This window comes from Monosiga brevicollis, genomic scaffold (genome assembly GCF_000002865.3).
Source record: "Monosiga brevicollis MX1 MONBRscaffold_2 genomic scaffold, whole genome shotgun sequence".
In the NCBI taxonomy this organism is placed as follows: Eukaryota; class Choanoflagellata; order Craspedida; family Salpingoecidae; genus Monosiga; species Monosiga brevicollis.
Window position 1 is genome coordinate 1,773,272 of NW_001865039.1, and position 18,983 is coordinate 1,792,254.

Sequence of the window (18,983 nt, forward strand, 5' to 3'; positions counted from 1 at the left end):
TTTCTCTGTCGTCTAGCGGTGCTCACCCAACCCATCTGGGTGATCCGTTTTGGCTTGTTTGGAATAGTTGGCATTGATTCATGACGACTCGCATTCGAGCTCCACGTTTTCACGTCATGCTGGAGGGAGCTTTGCCATTGGTGCGAGTCTCAAGGGCGCCATGTCCCGTTCCTCCACGTTTGCTGTGGGTGACAACGGAGGATCTTCTGGCGATAGCAGCCACAATGCCGAGGCCCTGGCAGCCGCCGTCGGCGCTCAGCGCCGAACCGGTAAAAAGAAGAAAGTACGTGATCGTAGACATGCATGGTGCTTTGAACTGGGACCCTGCGACACGCGACTTGGCTCACCTCTTCTTCTCATCGGGAAAACTTTTGGGTAAATTTAGTATGGTGGCCATGATTACGAGCGGGTCGTCGCGAAAAAGGTACGCCTGCGGAATCGGCCCGGCAAGACACATCCCTGCAATCTGTCCTCTTTGGGGACATGTGGCTTTTGATAATCTGAATGGCACCTCTCATGGTTTGTGGCACTGATGTGGCCGTGACTGGCGTGTGTGCAGGGCACCCAATGCTCGTATTGCCACAAACCCATCTCTGCCGGCGTGCTGAACAAGCATTACATGTTCAAGTGTCGCGGTATGTCGTCAATCATTGTCCTGGCTCATGCTTTGTTACCCTGGGCACATGCGTGCTCATGCTGGTTTGTGGACGAACGGCCCGCGTATTCGATGCCTGCAGCTTGTGGCGATTGCGTGCACGAGAAGGAGCTGGAGACGGTCACCTATCACCCGCCTTGCTCTGGCGGCCTGCAGAACTTGACCATGATCATCCGTGCTCCATCTGGGACTGGTATGTCGTTGGACTGACTTTTCGAGGTCACCTCAGACGCTTCCCTGACTTGACATTCATGCTTGGCCATGTGTACTTGGCCGTACCCGTATGCAGCACAACGACAGTGGGTTACGAGCTTCAGCTATCACCTGCGTCACCGAGCCGACAAGGTGATGGAAGTTACGCGTCGAGGCAGTGGTGTCGAGGCTTTGGCCTCTCGGAACGGATCCGATGTTAGCTTTGATGTACGAACCATGGTCCCTGCCTGACTTTCCTTCTGACACGAATGGGTATTGCTCGTTTGTAAAGCGCGTGCATCTCATTTTGGCACTCTGTCTGTCGCTACAGCGCCGCTCCATCCGCTCAACGGCCTCCAGCAAGAGTCAGAATGTGTAAGCGCAACCTCGCTCTAGTCTTTACTAGCTTACAGCTGAATCCAGCTCGGTGCCCCACTCATCCGTTTTCGAAATGTTTTCTTCGTCGTGTCTCCCCGACTGTAAATAAAACGCGTTGTGGTGGTGGCATGACAGCAAGGAGGTGAGTGTTTGTGCCATTGCGGTGTTCCCAGCGCCGTCCCTTGCACGTCAAATGGGTTCTCACATTTGCTTGTTTTTTTATCATGTCGCTGGCACTGTCTCGTCGCCTACTCGTAGCAACATAGTTCTTTGTAATGCGCAACTGTACCATTCGCAAGCACGTGAATGGTTTTTTCTTTTTGCATTGATTTGTACACACATAGAGGTGCCGGGACCATGTTTGTTTATTTGAAATACATCTGTGGCGCTTCGTTTATCAATCTGCCTACTCTTCACTTTGTTTTGAATCTACTCTCTTGGTAACCTGCTCTGATTATTGCTGGCCCCTAAAGTCACAGTGCTTGTGTCCACTATTCTCCCGTATCATTGGCTTTGCGTGTGGAAGTTTTGGTTTTGGTTCCATTCTCATTAACATGTAGGTTCAGAAAGCGTCGAATCGAATTAGCACAATAAGAGATTAAAGAGAACGCAAAAAATCTCGCCTTGAAACTTGCTCAAAAATCTTGGTCGCGGTGAGCGGCTGGTAGAGTGTTTTTTTTTTTTTTTTTAAAAAAAAAGAAAAACATACGTGACTTCGCTTTGATGGCCTTTGCCAAAGGCAGTTGGTTCGTGGCGGCAGCACATAAATTCGACGAACATGCCATGAGCTTCATCAGGAAGACAACAAAAGCAACAATCTAACACACGAAAACAAACAAAAAAGACAAAAAAACAAAAACAAAAAACAAAAACAAAAATAAACAACCAAAAAAAAGTGCAAAATTCCGAAACTCGATCTACTATCTGGACTCCTTTGTTTCCCTTATTCAGTTATTTAGCAACAGAGCAGCGCGCAAGCCGCTGCACGATGCTGGGCAAAGAGGGCCGAAGTTTAACCTCAGTGACCCAACAAGCTTCTAACAGGTCAATGAGATCTTCAGGAACGTCGGGGCGCAGCTGACGAATGAGCTGCACATCCAAACGGCGCCCGGCTTGAAGAAGCCGGCCGAGGCCCAGCATCAGTGGACCTTCGTATGGTTCCTCAGCGCTAAACTCTTGGGCCAACAGATCGGGAACCCTCCCTGTCAGGGTCTCCCACATGACGACGGCATACGCAAAAACGTCGGCAGCAAAGTCACCACTGCGGCGCGTGGCCAGCACCTCAGGGGCCATGTAAGCCGGAGTTCCAACCAGCGTGCTCTGCGTTAACGCCAACTCAGATGATTCCAGGTTCTCAGACTCAGGAATGGAGGCCGATATACTGGGAACGCTGTGTCGAAGACTAGCACGAGTGGACCACGAGGTGGACGTTTTTGAGGAAGCCGCGAAGCGCTCGCGCAGCTTAACTGAGCCGAAATCCGAGACTTTGGCCCGCAAGGAGTCAGTGATGAGGACGTTGCCAGACTTGACATCTCGGTGCGCGTGGCCCAGCTCGTGAAGATAGCAGAGGCCCGTGGCGATATCGGTCAAGATTTGCAGTCGCTGCTTGGTAGTGAGTGGCTGTCGGTCTGGACCACCCCGTTTGAGTACCACGCGCAAGGATCCCAGCTGCACAAGCTCCAGCACTAAGAACGGAACCGCGTCCTGGCCATGGAAGCTACCCTCGCCAGCACCAAAAAATCGCACCAGCTGTGGGTGACGGGCACGCTGCAAAAAGTCGAGTTCCTTTGCAAAATCTTGCACGGCGGCAGAGCTGGTGATGGCCCGCTTGTTGAGGACCTTGACGCACACGTCCAAGCTTTGCCAACGGGCTTGCCAAACCTCACCAAAAGCGCCCGGAGACTCGAGATCGATGCGTTGCACAAGTTCAAGTTCGGGGCGATGGACGCGCCAGGCCTCCTTGAGTTCGGCAATTTCATCGGCATAAGATGTTGTCAGGAGCATGCGCTCCAGCTCATGCTCCGTCGACAGGGACCGTAGCCCCAAGACGTGCCACCGCCGCAAGCCCAAGGCAAGCAAGGCGAGCAGAGCCACACAACACAGGGTAATGAGGACCACAAACCATGGTTGCTGCGCGATGGGGGTTGGTGCCAGAACGCATCGATCACCCGACTGCACATAGCCCGGGGAACATCCGCAAACAAAGCGGTGTGCACCAAACGGGCGAATCTCGGCTTGGTGCTCATCGTAGACATGTGACTGATCCTGCTGCAGGCCACATTGCAAGGGACTGTCTTGCATGATAAGGATGGGGAGGTCGGCAAAGCTGCAGACGGGTTGGTTGGCACCGTCCCGCGCTCGGCACTGATCGGCTTCAGCGTTGCCCACGTAAAGGCGCACTTGCAGCGCCTGGGCCAGAGACCCAATGTCGCTGATGTGATTGTTGGAAAAGTCCAGGACCTTGGTTCCTGCATCCAGGCAGTGGTGGAGGAGACGTGCCCAGTCGAGCGTGGAATGCACGTGGTTCGCGACGAAAAAGCTGCTGCCGGCACGCGCACAGAGCAGGGGCGCAAAGTCGAGTCCGGTATCGGACATGTCAAAGATGCTTGCGTTGAGCAGGGTGGCGTCGGTGAGCAGAGGGTTGCCGGAAACATTGTATGAGTCGAGCGAGAGACTGGGATCGGTCACAACGAGGCTGCGTAGCTGCGTCATGCCATGAACGTCGAGCTGCTGCAGGAGCGACCGTGCGTCGGGGTTGATGGCGAGAGCACGGGCACGACGAAAGCAGCTGACGCCAAGCTGACGCAAAGCAGTGAGTCCAGATGCGTCGATCCGGGCCTGGGTCTGGTCTGCGCCCAAGTCAAGGCCGAGGCGCACAAGGCGAGGGTGGTCCTGCCAGCTGATTCCCTGCACATTGGCTCCCCCAAAGTCGAGGGAGAGGAAGCTCAGACCAGGAGCTGTTTCCAGGTTGACTTGATAGTTGGCTGGACAATCAGCACGCTGTCCTTGTAAATGTTCCAACATTGTCAGGGGACGCAAATTGAGTTGAAGGGCAGCAAAGCGGTTGTTGGAGAGGTCCAGACTCCGAAGCTGGGGACATGGTACCAGCGCGTCTGATGCCAGCTTTGTGAGGTCGTTGTAGCTGATGTTGAGCTGCTGCAGCTGCGTCTGCGCATCAAACACACCCGGGAGAAGGGTGGTCAGGTGGTTGTTCTCAAGGGAGAGGATACGTAGTCGGGTCAGGGCCTGAAAAGCATCGCGAGGGAGAGCGCGTAACTGGTTCGATTCGAGGTACAAGGCTTCGAGAGCCTGAAGATGGTCAAAGATGCCCGCGGGAAGCTCGGAGAGGGCGTTGTACTGCATACTGAGATGAAACAGGGAGCCCTGATGATCAAAAAAGTGAGCGGGTAGCGTAGTAAGATCGTTGGCATACAGGTACAACATCTCCAAATGCGGCAACGAGTTCAAGAGGCCAGCGGGCAGGGCAGTGAGGCGGTTCGATTCCAGGCTGAGGTGCAAGAGCCGGGTGAGCCGAGCAAAAGCGTCGGCTTGCAGAGCAGAGATGTGGTTGGAGTAGAGGTACAGATACTCGAGGCGGGTTAGGCTATCGAAAGCACCGGTCGGAATGTTGGCGATCAGATTGTCCTCGAGGCTCAGGTGCACGAGCTGGTGCTGGTCACGGAGGAACTGTGGTGGAAGCACAGTGAGCTGGTTGAAGTAGAGGTAGAGGTACTGCAGGTTGGTCAGGCCCGAAAGAAAGTTTGGGGCTAAGCTCGTGAGCTCATTGATACCGAGGGATAGGTTGCGGAGATGTACGAGGCCGGTCAGGAAGGTAGCCGGCAGGGCCGTCAGCTGGTTGCTCTCGACTTTCAGGACCTCGAGGGCTGTGGAGCCCGTCAGGACGTTTGCGGGCAGCGCGGTCAGTTCATTCCCAGAGAGCGAGAGGCGACGCAGCCGAGGCCAGTGAGCAAAGGAGTTGCTAGGAATGTCGGTGAGCATGTTGTTGCTGAGATCAAGCTGCTCGATGGCCTGGCTGGCAACGGACAAAGCCGTAATGTCAAGTGCAGCGGCCTGCTTTCGCAGGCCCAGGGACGACGGCTGCGTCCAGTTGAGGAAGGTAGCAAGATCTGAGGCATTGGTAAAGGAGGCCCCAATGTATAGAACGGAGAGACGCTGCGCCCAGGTGCGAATCTGAGAGGTCATATTGGTGGCTTGGATAGAGGCCACAACGGCCGAGAGGTCCGCTTGCACGAGCGTGGCACGGGCCGTGGTGTTGAGCAAGGCCGCTGAGATGAGGCAATCTGCTGTCCAATCTTTGGACCAGACCACGGCAAATTCATCATCGCGGACCGCATCGTCAAAGCCAGACGGTATGTCCAGGGACGGCCGGATGGTGCTCCAGGGCTCCAGCCTCCAAGGGCAGGGCGCGGTGCGACGCGCACGAAGCTGGTCCGTCCATGGGTCTAGAATAGCTGACACCTGCCAGCATAGAACCCATGAGCAAGAATGCAAACATGCAAACAAGCCTGCAACGCCAGCAAGTCCGGGTAAAGTTCTCGAAGCTGGCTCAATGGCGCCGCACGCAAACTTGCCCTTACCTCGTGGTGTGACGGTGCGGACTGATTAAGCACGGGTTGGAGAGGCGCCAAGCCCGAGCAGAGCTCACCAAGAGCAAAGCGCAGCGAGGCATCTAAAACCATGTCCGGAGAGAGGCTTTGCCAACGCGCACAGGTGGTGCCTAGCTGCGTGGCCACACGCTCCTCAGCAGCGACGATGACCATCTCGAGCAGCAGCAGCAGCAGCGCAGCTGGCCACCGCATGCTCAATGTGGCCATGCTGATCACGCCAACGCCCAACGGCGCTATGCCCTGTGCTTTTGTTTTCTACCAATCAAGCAGACATTCTTTCGCCCAACAGCAAGCCCAGCCCCCAGCCCCCAGCTCCCGGTTCCACGTCAAGGCGGCAGCACACACGGCAGCCAGGCGAAGCGGAATGCGCGTTTTTTTTTTTTTTTTTCTCCAAAAACGAGCAAGGGCGCTGGCTTGCTTGCGACACCTGTGAGGGTGTATTGAAAATACCGTTTATATAAGGAGGGTTGAGTTTATTTTGGATCAGTCGGCTGCAGTGGAAGCGTAAGTTAATGTTGGCTACATGCGGGTTTTTGCAGATGTATTCGAGAATGAAGAGTAAGCTTATGGTGCAGTTTGAGTAGATGTTGTTGCGCATCAAGTCGACTGCCTTGAGGGCTGCCGCGCTCGCTCGCTCAGTCGGCTCGCCGAGAACTCGTTTGATTCCGATGCCCCTTTTTCAGGCCACATCCGCCGGCTGTTGCTTCGACATGGACACCTGGACGTACCTACACGCACAATGTCAGCTTCATGTTCATCATCACGACCTCAGGGTGCCCCCAACCGAACCCCCGACGTTCAAGTCATCACGCTCCAACGTCAACCAGAGCTCACGTCTCGTCTCTTTTGACGTTGAGGGGTGGTGGTGCCCTTGACACCAATTGTGCCCCAAGCCACCCCTTCGTGACATGAGACTGCCCCCGAACAAGCCACTTCTTGCTAGCCAGCTGCGAGAATGCACCAGCTTACTGCGTGCAAGCAAGTGAATCTGCATGTACGCAACTGATGAACGCGAGCGACGCGAGCGTGTGTCTACCGAAAAGGTGCATGCACGCACATATCGCCTGCGCCGAACGACCGTTGGAACGATTCAATCATCATCAAAGGCTTTGTCGTATTCGTTGGTGGTCACCCCCTCCCATGCTGGAATCGGAGGAGAGGGGGAGTGTCCCTTCCCTTCCGCGCCTCATGGCATACCCGAGCGCGACTCGCTTGTGTCCTCTTGCCTGCTGGTGGGGTCCGGCCCATTGCAGCGCTCACAAAGGCTGAGGTTGTTGGTCTCCCCACATGCAATGCTTTTATTTTTTTTCTCTTTCCTTGAGACATCCGCTCGCGCCCTTGCTCCGGCGACTTGCCTCTCGACGAGTTTGCGGTGCGCGCTCGACGCTGCCCCAGACTCATCCCCCCTCGTAGACCGCCGAGCAAGTGTGAAACTGGGACACCCCAAAAGCTTTCTGTCTTGGCCGGGCTTCTTGCCACTTGCCATCTTGTCTTTTATTGAAGGCCGTGCCCTTCAGCGTCACGGCACCATGACTTGCTGGCAGCATTGCCTTTTCATCGGCGCCTGCTTGGCCATCGTCCTCGCCAGTGTTGCTCGTGCGGACGGGCCTCCATGCGACCTCGGCAACTTCCAGGTGGGCGAGAACAACCGTCAGTACATGTTGGTGGATACGTATCGTGCCAAATGGGAAGATGCCGTCATCGACTGCGCCAGCTTTGGGGCCAGTTTGGCTGACCCTTCCAGCCCGGCCGCCTTTGAAGCCATTTCGGCGTTGTTTGACCAATCCCCAATCAAAAGCTTTTGGGTGGGCGGGTATGTTAGTAGCGAAAACCCGGGCATGATTGAGTTTCCAAGCGGCACCGTCGACCCCAGCACTGTTCCCTTTTCGGGGGGTCTCGGTGGCACGGATCGCTGCATCCAATACAACTCGAAAGTTGGTGTCATGAAATCCAAGGCTTGCTTCAAGCCTCGCTTCTTCATGTGCGAGCGCCCTTCCCCAGAAGAATATTGCGCCTCCCTCACTACGGTCGAGCCACCAGTCGAAGTCGTCAAGGACGTTCCCGGCACGTACTCGCACGATGACGCCAGCGTGGCCTGTGCAGATCAAGGCGCACTACTCGCCGAGCCCCGCACGCAGGAGGAGCTTGATGATCTTATGCAAGCTTTGATTCTTAAAGGCATTGAGCTGCCCAACAATCTATGGCTTGGCATGGCAGTGGCTGAAAACGATGTTTTGGCCTTTTCCGATGGTTCTCCTGTCAACCTGACGGCTTTTGCCAACCCCGACGTCAATATTCGCTGGCGAAATTGTGCCCTCCTTCGCATCAATTATGACCCGACGGATTATGGCAGCCAAACTGCGGTACTCACGACTCAGCGTTGCAACCGCGCTCGGTAAGAGTGTCCTAAGCCATTCTGTCCAAAGCCGTTTTGACCCCACAGAGGCACTTGCTTTGCTTGTATACGTTTATCCGCAGTCAAATGGATGTTACAAATTGTCTCTTTTCTCATGTCGATGTGGGCAGGTCTATCGCATGCTCTCGTGAGATCGTCTCCACCTCGTCCACCTCAAGCACCTCGTCCACCAGCTCCACGTCCACCACGAGCTCGACTTCGAGCACTTCATCCACGAGCTCGACTTCGAGCACTTCTTCAACCTCGAGCACCTCGAGCAGCTCGAGTACCTCGTCGACCAGCTCTACTAGCTCCACCAGCAGCACGAGCTCGACCAGTTCTACGTCCACCACGTCCAGTACCTCGTCTACGAGCTCCACGAGCTCCACCTCTAGTACATCGTCAACGAGCTCGACGAGCTCCACGTCCACCACGTCTTCGACTTCGAGCACTTCATCCACGAGCTCGACTTCGAGCACTTCTTCAACCTCGAGCACCTCGAGCAGCTCGAGTACCTCGTCGACCAGCTCTACCAGCTCCACCAGCAGCACGAGCTCGACCAGTTCTACGTCCACCACGTCCAGTACCTCGTCTACGAGTTCCACGAGCTCCACCTCTAGTACATCGTCAACGAGCTCGACAAGCTCCACGTCCACCACGAGCTCGACTTCGAGCACTTCATCCACGAGCTCGACTTCGAGCACTTCTTCAACCTCGAGCACCTCGAGCAGCTCGAGTACCTCGTCGACCAGCTCTACCAGCTCCACCAGCAGCACGAGCTCGACCAGTTCTACGTCCACCACGTCCAGTACCTCGTCTACGAGTTCCACGAGCTCCACCTCTAGTACATCGTCAACGAGCTCGACGAGCTCCACGTCCACCACGAGTCGACTTCGAGCACTTCATCCACGAGCTCGACTTCGAGCACTTCTTCAACCTCGAGCACCTCGAGCAGCTCGAGTACCTCGTCGACCAGCTCTACCAGCTCCACCAGCAGCACGAGCTCGACCAGTTCTACGTCCACCACGTCCAGTACCTCGTCTACGAGTTCCACGAGCTCCACCTCTAGTACATCGTCAACGAGCTCGACAAGCTCCACGTCCACCACGAGCTCGACTTCGAGCACGTCTTCCACGAGCTCGACTTCGAGCACTTCTTCAACCTCGAGCACCTCGAGCAGCTCGAGTACCTCGTCGACCAGCTCTACCAGCTCCACCAGCAGCACGAGCTCGACCAGTTCTACGTCCACCACGTCCAGTACCTCGTCCACGAGTTCCACGAGCTCCACCTCTAGTACATCGTCAACGAGCTCGACGAGCTCCACGTCCACCACGTCTTCGACTTCGAGCACTTCATCCACGAGCTCGACTTCGAGCACTTCTTCAACCTCGAGCACCTCGAGCAGCTCGAGTACCTCGTCGACCAGCTCTACTAGCTCCACCAGCAGCACGAGCTCGACCAGTTCTACGTCCACCACGTCCAGTACCTCGTCTACGAGTTCCACGAGCTCCACCTCTAGTACATCGTCAACGAGCTCGACGAGCTCCACGTCCACCACGTCGTCGACTTCGAGCACTTCATCCACGAGCTCGACTTCGAGTACTTCTTCAACCTCCACCACCTCCACTTCGTTGCTCACTCGCAGCGGTCCAGTTTTCTGCAATGATCCCGCATCTCATCCTGCAGTCCAGTATCTGGTCGAGGATGTGCAAGTGGTTGAGACATATGTTCGAATCATTTCGGGCTGCGATATGACCGATGACGTCTTCTCGTCCTTCCAGAGTTTGCGTGAAATTGGCACGTATTTGACCTTGGATAGCAACCCCAATATCAACAGCCTTGAGCCACTTTCTAGTTTGCGGGCCGTGCAATCTTTTACGCTGAATAACATGGGTGGTTTGCGTAATTTGAGCGGGCTGGATGCCAGTCAACTTGTGATTGATGGCGATTTGAAGATTTCTGGCAACAACAACCTCGAGTCCATTGCCGATCTGAACGGCGTGGTTATTACGGGCACTTGTATGATTGCCAACAATCCCCTCTGTGTCGGCTGCACCTGTGGGAGTATCGGCCTTGCTGCCTTCACGACTAGCACGACGACAACTTCTACCACCTCAACGACCACGGTGACGACGACAACTTCGACATCCACCACTTCGACTACAACTCGGAACCCAGCATACGAAGGGGACGTTCTGTGTCAATCAAGTGCGCAGTTGGCTGACGCGGCCGCTTTGCTTGAGGATCGTCTGCGCATCAATGGCATGGTGGCGTTTTCGAATTATGATAGTTTCACCTGCGATGTTGACGCGACCACTCTGGCATCCATGACCGCCATCTCACATGTTGAAGCGCTTGAAATCCGCGGGAGCACAGCCCTCGAAACATTGGCGGGTCTTGAAGCGTTGGCTGCTGTTGAGTTTGATGTTGCGATCCGCGGTAACGCCGCTCTGAGCAACCTCAGCGGTTTGGACACGCTTTCATCTATTGGACTGGATCTGACGATTCGTGGCAATGCTTTGCTGACGAGTCTGAGTGGTCTCTCGTCATTGACGCACGTGGGGGGACAGTTGGCCATTCAGTCCAATCCCGTTCTTGAAACGCTGGACTTTATGACCAGTTTGGGAAGCGTCGACTTTCTCCTCATTAGCAACAATCCGCTGCTCACGGAGGTGGACGCTTTGGCGTCTTTGACCTCTGTCAATACCCTGTACGTGTTTGGAAACGACGAGCTGGCCAATGTGAACGCTCTTCGAAACGTCACGATTGTAGGCGATTGCTTCATCTCGGGTTTGAAAGACTGTGTTTCGCCTGATGCTTGTTCGTGCAGCGACTTGTAGTTGTTTGTGTCTTTTAATTTCCAGCCTTGAGTTTACTTGCAACTTGTCTTTTTTTTGCTCTTCCTGCTGCTTTAACGATTGGTCATGCACAATGCCTTGTGCGATTGTCTGGAGATCTGTTCTAGTGGTGCTGCCCCTTGTCTTTTTGCGCGCACTTTGCTTTCTTCTTGACTGCGATCGTTCTAGCGTTGAACATGGCGCAGTGATTTCGATGTTTTACATCTAGATGTCAATTGATCAAAGTATTTCACGGCCTTGTGTATTGAGACTGATGGCAGCCCAACCAAGAGTAGGATGACCAGATTCAGCGGCTAACACAAAACTTTTTACATGAAAGCCACTCCAACGACGGCCGCAACGCCAAGGGGGATCCAGGCCAAGGTACCGGAACGCGAAGCAGCGCACGTGTGGTCATCATGGTCGTGGTCATGGTCATGGTCGTGATCATGGTCATGATCATGTTCGACATTGCAGTCATAAGCGGCACACAGATCCTCGAAATCGTGGAGACCTTGCTCCGCGGCTTCGGGCACGTCATCATGGTCGCAACCGTCGTGAGCGGCGCGTAGGGTCTGGAAGGATGTTTGGCATTCAGTAGGCGAGCAGTCGGAGGAGCAATTCGCAGCCAGATAATTGAAGGCAGAGGTTGCAGCCGCCTCAGAGGTGCATTCGTAGCTGGCGCAGGTGGGCAGACTATCATCGTGCTCACGCTCAATGTAGCACTCGGTGCAAATGCCCTCAAAGTCGTGAAGCTCTTCAATGCCAGCCGGCAACTTGGATGTCAGGCAGTGGTCATGGTGCGCCTAAGATGTCAAAGATGCATCAGCTTCACCTCGGGCAGCCTTTCAAAAAGATGGCATGTCCATGGCATGCATCGCGGGTTTGAGATACCTGCGCGTAGAAAAAAGCCTTGCTGCAGATTTCTGTACCGCAATTTGAGGCACAGTCGTTGGCCTCCAACGTCTGCATGGCCTGTGCTCACAAAGTGGGGCATTCAGGTCGAGATGTACCGCCAGGATTCGAGCGACGGAAATCAGTTCTCAAGCAAAGCACATTTACCTCGGTAATGGCGGCCGAGTCGTCACAGTTCACGTCCACGATGCAATCGCAGTATTGCAGATCATCCTCATTGGCCTGCACAAGCAGCGCCGCGGCGCAGAGTGCAATGACGACTTGTCCAAGCTTCAGCATGATGGCAGTCCGAGAATCTGTGCACGAGTCTGTCAGACGATGGGCACGATGCACGGGAAGTTGAAAATGCCACTCAATCCCGCACGCGGCCGGCGAACCAGTGAGCTCAGCCAGCTCAAAAGCGCCCTGCTCCAGGGTTCGGAGTCAAAAAAAATCTCGGAGCCGGAGCCGGAGTTTCCCCACGGAGCGAGAAAGGCTACAACTGCGTGTTGACTGTAAGCGGTCTGTCTGCCTGAACAGTGTCGGAGCTGTTTGCTACGGATGCAGAATGGTTGGTCACTCACGCGCTGTCCCTTCCCTCGGCCAACACGCCGAGCCAAGCTGATACGGCCAATTGCTAAAGCCATGTGCGTCTGATTTCGCGCCCCTTATGGGTTTTCTTTGGGCGATGCACAGAGCGAATAGGTCAGTTCTGCGCAGCCGTGCGGCGGAGCTGTGTGGGAGTCCCTTCTGGCCGTGGGCGTGGAGCTTTCGGACTGCTCATGCCAAATGGTCGTCAAAGAAGGGAAAGACTTTGCATGCACGTGCCCAGCCGCCCCTCCGAGGTTGAAATGAACGTGGTGCACAATATGCCTTCTGGCACGGGCCAAGATTGGCATGCACGTGGAGACCACCGGGTGCAGGCAACATGCATGCTGCTGCATACGGTGCTCTCAGACCGTCGTTTGCGTCAATGACGACACATGAAAAACATTAATTATTAACATCCGAAGTAGCTTTTGTATCACCCTGCCATACTGGACGTAAATAATTTTTTATCTTTCCATCTAGAAGATGTTTGACTCAAAAGAAATAATTATTAGTGTATGTCCGAAGAGCGAGGAGGACGTCTTGTGCAAAAGAGTGTGGCTCATGATGCCAGCCAACACTGAGCAGGACAGGCACGCTGTGGAGCCATTGCTTTCGCAAGAGGCGCGTCATTAAGGCTTGTTCTACAAGGTCGAGACAGCAGCAGTACAAAGAACAGAGAAACAACGACATCAACACGTCAGGGCAGGCGCGTAAGACAGTAACGACAGTCATGTAAGTGAGTGAGCAGCAAGTCGAGAGCAATGCCACGTACGGTCTCCATCTGAGGATACGATGTACGTCCACGGCTTGCTACTGTGAGCCAGCAAGAGCTCCAAAACCTACCCGACCGAAGCCACAAGGGTCATTGCCATGTGAATCCAGGATATTTGACCAAGCTGTGGGGCCGAGCTCAAGATACCTGCTCTTGTATGTGATGCGAGGCTTCAAGAGCCAGGTGAATGGGTGTGATCTGCTCCTATGAAAAGGTTAGACTGGTCAGCGGGGCATTGAAAAATAGAAAATCCGCAGGATAGCCCTTGTACCTTGTTCTCTTGGTCCACATTCGCGTGGTTGCGCAGCAACAGTTCGATGGTTTCAGCATTCCTTGCATGCTGGCAAGCCCAGTGCAGTGGCGTTTCACCTTGCTGTGGGAGATAGACATGAGGGCAATGACTTTGACACGCACAGGCCAGGAGGAACAACCACCATGTCGAGGGCGCACCCAAGTCTGTGCCGCCACGTCTGCGCGCATCTTCAAGAGCAGACGTGCAGCTTCAGTGTGGCCGTTGCGACAGGCCAGGTGCAGGGGTGTTGCATCGTGCTATTGCGAGGCACAGGCATGCAGTCAAATTTTTCCGAGGCGTCAGGGTTGCCCGTGCTGCGAGGTGGCCCGCGGCACGCACTCTGTCTGTGGCCTCTACGTCAGCTTTGCGTTGAAGTAGCAGATCAATGACGCTGCAATGGCCCCCCTGACTTGCCATATGCAGCGGCGTCTCACCAAACTTGATAAGAATAACATGGGTTGCACAAAAAAAAAAAGCATGAGCGTGATCAGCAAACCCATCCTGGCGCAGCGTCGGTGCGAATCACGGCGCGCCAAAGCAAAATTACCTGGCTATAACAGTTGACATTGACATTGAGCTCAAGGAGCAGACCTGCGACTTTGGTGTGGCCGCTTCGGCATGCCAGATGAAGCGGTGTCCAGCCATGCTGCAAAAAAAAAAAAAAAAAAAAAAAAAAAAGGGGGCGGGGCAGTCAGGGACAGCACAGCGTTAAGCCAAGATCAGAGAGCACAGTTACGCCTGGAGGCAAGGTTTTTGAGACACGGGGACAAGATCAAACCCGATTCTGTAGATGGATCCCCTTTGGGTCTTGCTCATACAGAAAGGCGACAACGTCGCGGAGCCCGTTCCCGGCGGCCTGGTGAAACGATGTATCCCGAGACTAGCACAGTGGCAAAAACGTGAGGATCTAGGCCTTTCGTTGGCTCCTCGTGCCAAGGTCTCACTAACTCGATCGTGATAAGGCAGAGCCACGGCAATCTCCTCTTGCGACCAGCTATTCAACAGTGCCAGTGCCTCGCTCGGGTCGCGCTTTTGACAGGCGCGATACAAGCACGCCCCAACAGTATCGTCGACTGCCATTTTGTTGTGATGATGAAAATTGATTTTTTTTTTTCACACGTCTAAAAGAACGCTCGCTTCAAGGTGTTCAGTTCAAACAAGAGAGTAAAGCTTTATATACACTTTTACCTGGGTATCTTTCGCCAACGGTCATACCACATGGAATACACCGGCTCTCGTCCGATCGCCGCAGTTAAGCCATGTTGGGCCATGCTAGTACTATCGTGGGTGACCAGATGGGAATACATGGTGCTGTTGGCCTTCCTTATCTTTTTTTTTCCTTGTGACGATTCTAACCTCTTTTTCTTTAAAATTTTCAGCAGAGGTTTCCGTATGCGAGATTATCACTTCTTCATCTGCTTGATATTCTTCGACATTAACTAAAATGTAGTCGTTTCGATAACGCAGCCTCGATCCTGGTCTGGCGCGAGCGATAAGAAGGGTTCATGAGTCACTGAGTAGAGCAGAGCGCCAGCAGGGTAGAGCCAGCATCAGACATGGATAGAGGTCAGGCGAGAACCCGAGTCAGCATGGAGTCAGGGCGTAGTCAGCATGGAGTCAGGGCGTAGTCAGCATGGAGTCAGGGCGTAGTCAGCATGGAGTCAGTATCGATTGGCGCAGGCTGTGATGCTTTACAAGGCCGCGGACGGCTGGCTATTGGCCGTGGCCCCGACTGGCATGGGTAACTTGCCTTGAGCAAGCCAAAGCCGCATTCAGCTATTCGAAGAGTGCATCATGTTGTAGGACTGCTGGCGTCCAAAGGTCTATGAGTCCTTGAGGGCAGCGGTCGCGCATTTATATCCGCAAAATCCAACCTCGGTTTGTGACCCAAATTTTAATTTAAAACAGCATTCAAAGAACATCAGGATGTAAGACAAAACGGTCACATTTTTCCACGGCGACGACACGCCCACATTTGTGTGTTACTTCCGCCACGCGATCATGGGCTGTGGCCAGAGCCGAGAGAGAGGCGATCCGCCAAAGGTTGGCTCCGGCGGCGATCTCCGAGAGCCATCCCCTGACATCAACACTAAGGTCGACCTTCCGCCAGGTCAGACACTCGTCTGTTCCCTCTCTCTCTCCCTCCATCCTCCCGCCCCGCCCCCATCCCCCACCAGCTGATCGTCAACACACATCCCATCCAACTCCAGGCTCGAAGCGTGCCCTGCTTGGGGTGAGCGCTGCCTTTCTCCAAGGACTCGAGACCCAACTCCGCCAGCAGTTTGGTGACGAGTTTCACAAGCTCACCACCTCGGAAATCTGCACCCGCTACGTCATGCCGCTCACCAACGCCCGCGCCTGCTCCTGGGTTGACCTGCTCCTCGAGGACCCCGCACAGCGGCTCCACCTCGCGCCGGCCACCGTCTTTGTCTCCCACGCATGGAAGTATAGCTTTGCCACGACCCTCGCCACGGTGCTGTACCACGAGCGCACGGAGGCGCCGGGCGCCTACTACTGGCTCGACCTCGTCCCCAACAACCAGCACGCTGCCGCCGAACTTCCCTACGAGTGGTGCGTTTCTTGCTGTTGTCGGGTTGCGGGCTTCCTGTGTCACTGACGGCCTTGAATGTGGCAGGTGGTCCAACACGTTTCAGGAGAACATCAAGGAGATCGGCCGGGTGTTGCTGGTCATGAGCCCCTGGCGCGACCCCGTGCCCATGACGCGGGCCTGGTGTCTCTTTGAAATGATGAACGCCTTGAACGGGCAGGTGCAGCTGGACATTCGGCTGCCCGAGGCCGAGGTCAACGGGTTTGTGGACGCTTTGGCACAGGACGGTGACGAAGTGATGGACATGCTTGTGCGGGTGCAGGCGCAAAAGGCTGAGGCGTTCAAGGCCAGCGACCGGGCCATGATCTTCAAGACGGTAGAGGCGACGGTGGGCTTTACGGAGCTGAACTCCCGGATCAAGGCGCAGCTGCGAGCGTGGTGTCTGGAGCAGGCGCTTGTGGCGGCCAGAGCCCGAGAGGCGGAGGACGGCAAGTTTTTGCATGCAGATTGGCCGGGTATTGATGGCCTTTGGCGAGTATGAGCAAGCGCTCGAGTACAACGGCAAGGCGTTGAAGATATTTTTGGCGACGGTGGGCGAGGCGCACCCGGACACGGCCATCACCTACAACAACATGGCCGCTGTCTACAGGAACCAGGGCCGGTACGACAAGGCGCTTGAGTACTATAGCAAGGCGTCGAGTATCACGTTGGCGACGGTGGGCGATTCGCACCCCGACACGGCCACCACCTACAACAACATGGCCCTTGTCTACAGCAGCCAGGGCCAGTACGAACAGGCGCTCGAGTACTACGGCAAGGCATTGAAGATCCGATTGTCGACGGTGGGCGAGGCGCACCCCGACACGGCCACCACGTACAATGGCATGGCCCATGTGAACAACTACCATGGCTAGCACAAGCAAACGCTCGAGTGCTTCAACAAGGCGTTGCAAATCCAATTGGCGACGGTGGGCGAGGCGCACCCCCACACCGCCAGTACCTACAACAACATGGCCAATGTCTACTACAAGCAGGGCCGGTACGAGCAGGCGCTCGAGTACTACGGCAAGGCATTGAAGATCCGATTGGCGACGGTGGGCGAGGCGCACCTGTCCACTGCTACCACCTACAAGAACATGGCCCATGTCTACGACCGCCATGGTCAGTCCGACAAGGCGCTCGAGTACCACGGCAAGCTGTTGAAGATCCAACTGGCGACGGTGGGCGAGGCGCACCCAAACACGGCCAAAACGTTCACGGGCATGGCTAATGTCTACATGAACCAGGGCCAGTACGACAAAGCACTCGAATACTAAGAACATTCAATCTCTGCTTCCCTTTGCCCGACGTTTCAATCGGACCGACTCGACACGTTCATACCGTCCCGTCGAAGTTGACCCTGGACGAGAGTGGCGGCCACAGTGTAGGTGTCACCCTGCTTTGTAGTTGTTTGCTGCTCCTACTCCCGCTGCTCGTCGCCTTTGCCCCGTCCCTCGCTCCTCTACACCCTGCCCACCCGTGCTCCTCCGTTCTACCTCTGGCTCCGTTTTTTCTTTCCCGCTATCCATATTCTTCCCCTGTTTAGCGTCTGCGCTTTGTCGGTGCTCCCTGTTCTCCGCCCTGCTCTCCTCTCGCTCTCCTATTTTCTAATGTTGTGACTTCAATCCGTCCATCCCTTGCCATCGCGCCTCTGCCTCCCTCGCACGCTCGAGCGGCTTTCGGTGGCAGTTCCTTGAGCGTTACCCCGGCACGACGCTCACCCACCCACCCACCCTCGCCCCCTCCCAAATAAAAACAAAAACCTGCCTCATGTTTCCGAATATTAGATGTCCCCCAGAACGCGACATATTATGTTTTGTCCGCAGAAACGTATTCTGATGTTTTGTTTTTCATATTTTGCAGTTCTGCCTCAATGTGTGGTTCGGCATGCGTTTCTGGCCAGCCGCGAGTTGCTGTCCTTCTGCCACTGCGTCGCAGTTTCTGTCATCCATAAAATATTGATTGTATCTCGAACAGAGTCGAGCGTTTAGGTGTCTCTGTCGGTGTTAGCTCCCGAGTGTTTTCATAATGCCGGGGGCACTCCAAGCTGCTGGCGCGCCGGGCCGATGCATCATACCTCAAAGCATGATTGTTCGCCGTCGTCGACTTGCAGCCCGAGACTGGATTCGCGCGGTGGAGCTCCAAAACAAACGACGCTTTACAGTCGTTGAGCGTCGTATGTTTGAGCAGCTTGCTGATATGAATGCTTTGCATTGCTTCCTGCAATGTTACCTTCTTTTACGCGTGAGCCATGAGGGTCAGTCCCTTAAAATGCTCATGGCCCATATCCTGAGTCAGCGTGCCGCTGAATACCTCAGTCAGCAACAGTTTCAGCGTGTGCGTCCATACGACGTAGCAGTGGCCTTACGTGCCGTTCCCATTCCGGCGCCTCTCAACACAGTGGACTTCTAAAAGCTATACTCGTTTTCTTCCCTGGAGGACGTGCGCGCCGTCGTCGATGCCATGAACCGCGCCTCAGGCAATGGCCTCACTGAAACGTGCGTTCACTGTATGGTGTGATCGCAGTCGCATTCCAACACTGTTCCTCTCAAAGAATTCCCGTTGTACCACTACTGTCGCATTCAAATCTGCGCGTCCCTATGCTTTCTTTCATGCGATTAGGTATAGAAGACGACTTGTACAATCGAAAAAACGCATCATTCCTTTGTGGCAAGCCACCTTGTGCGCTCTGGCATATAATAGCAGTGCAGAATTGACATGTGATGCGCTTGCAAGGCTACTACAACTTGATATGAGCGAAA

General features: G+C 54.9%; 7 protein-coding genes across 7 annotated transcripts; 3 read left to right on the forward strand and 4 right to left on the reverse strand.

The window, feature by feature from the left end:
* Nucleotides 1-4,351: 4,351 nt before the first annotated feature.
* On the reverse strand, nt 4,352-5,224 carry MONBRDRAFT_13941 (uncharacterized protein; the record flags this gene model as incomplete). The annotated part of the gene is made up of 1 exon (XM_001742660.1): nt 4,352-5,224. A coding segment is annotated over one exon (873 nt), but the record flags the coding sequence as incomplete, so codon positions are not given.
* Nucleotides 5,225-7,382: 2,158 nt separating this feature from the next.
* On the forward strand, nt 7,383-7,936 carry MONBRDRAFT_5101 (uncharacterized protein; the record flags this gene model as incomplete). The annotated part of the gene is made up of 2 exons (XM_001742207.1): nt 7,383-7,666; nt 7,855-7,936. 2 exons carry the CDS (start codon nt 7,383-7,385, stop codon nt 7,934-7,936), a joined length of 366 nt encoding a protein of 121 aa, XP_001742259.1.
* Nucleotides 7,937-8,361: 425 nt separating this feature from the next.
* Nucleotides 8,362-9,927, reverse strand: MONBRDRAFT_5102 (uncharacterized protein; the record flags this gene model as incomplete). Its single annotated transcript, XM_001742661.1, has 3 exons — nt 8,362-9,117; nt 9,213-9,823; nt 9,888-9,927. The coding sequence occupies 3 exons, from the start codon at nt 9,925-9,927 to the stop codon at nt 8,362-8,364; spliced, it is 1,407 nt and encodes a 468-aa protein (XP_001742713.1).
* Nucleotides 9,928-10,137: 210 nt separating this feature from the next.
* Nucleotides 10,138-11,088, forward strand: MONBRDRAFT_5103 (uncharacterized protein; the record flags this gene model as incomplete). Its single annotated transcript, XM_001742208.1, has 1 exon — nt 10,138-11,088. One exon carries the CDS (start codon nt 10,138-10,140, stop codon nt 11,086-11,088), a length of 951 nt encoding a protein of 316 aa, XP_001742260.1.
* A 326-nt stretch (nt 11,089-11,414) lies between these two features.
* On the reverse strand, nt 11,415-12,279 carry MONBRDRAFT_22225 (uncharacterized protein; the record flags this gene model as incomplete). The annotated part of the gene is made up of 3 exons (XM_001742662.1): nt 11,415-11,891; nt 11,980-12,060; nt 12,148-12,279. 3 exons carry the CDS (start codon nt 12,277-12,279, stop codon nt 11,415-11,417), a joined length of 690 nt encoding a protein of 229 aa, XP_001742714.1.
* A 1,334-nt stretch (nt 12,280-13,613) lies between these two features.
* On the reverse strand, nt 13,614-14,277 carry MONBRDRAFT_3444 (uncharacterized protein; the record flags this gene model as incomplete). The annotated part of the gene is made up of 3 exons (XM_001742663.1): nt 13,614-13,711; nt 13,970-14,072; nt 14,182-14,277. Coding segments are annotated over 3 exons (297 nt in total), but the record flags the coding sequence as incomplete, so codon positions are not given.
* Nucleotides 14,278-16,703: 2,426 nt separating this feature from the next.
* On the forward strand, nt 16,704-17,498 carry MONBRDRAFT_13736 (uncharacterized protein; the record flags this gene model as incomplete). The annotated part of the gene is made up of 2 exons (XM_001742209.1): nt 16,704-17,056; nt 17,180-17,498. The coding sequence occupies 2 exons, from the start codon at nt 16,704-16,706 to the stop codon at nt 17,496-17,498; spliced, it is 672 nt and encodes a 223-aa protein (XP_001742261.1).
* Between the last annotated feature and the right edge of the window lie 1,485 nt (nt 17,499-18,983).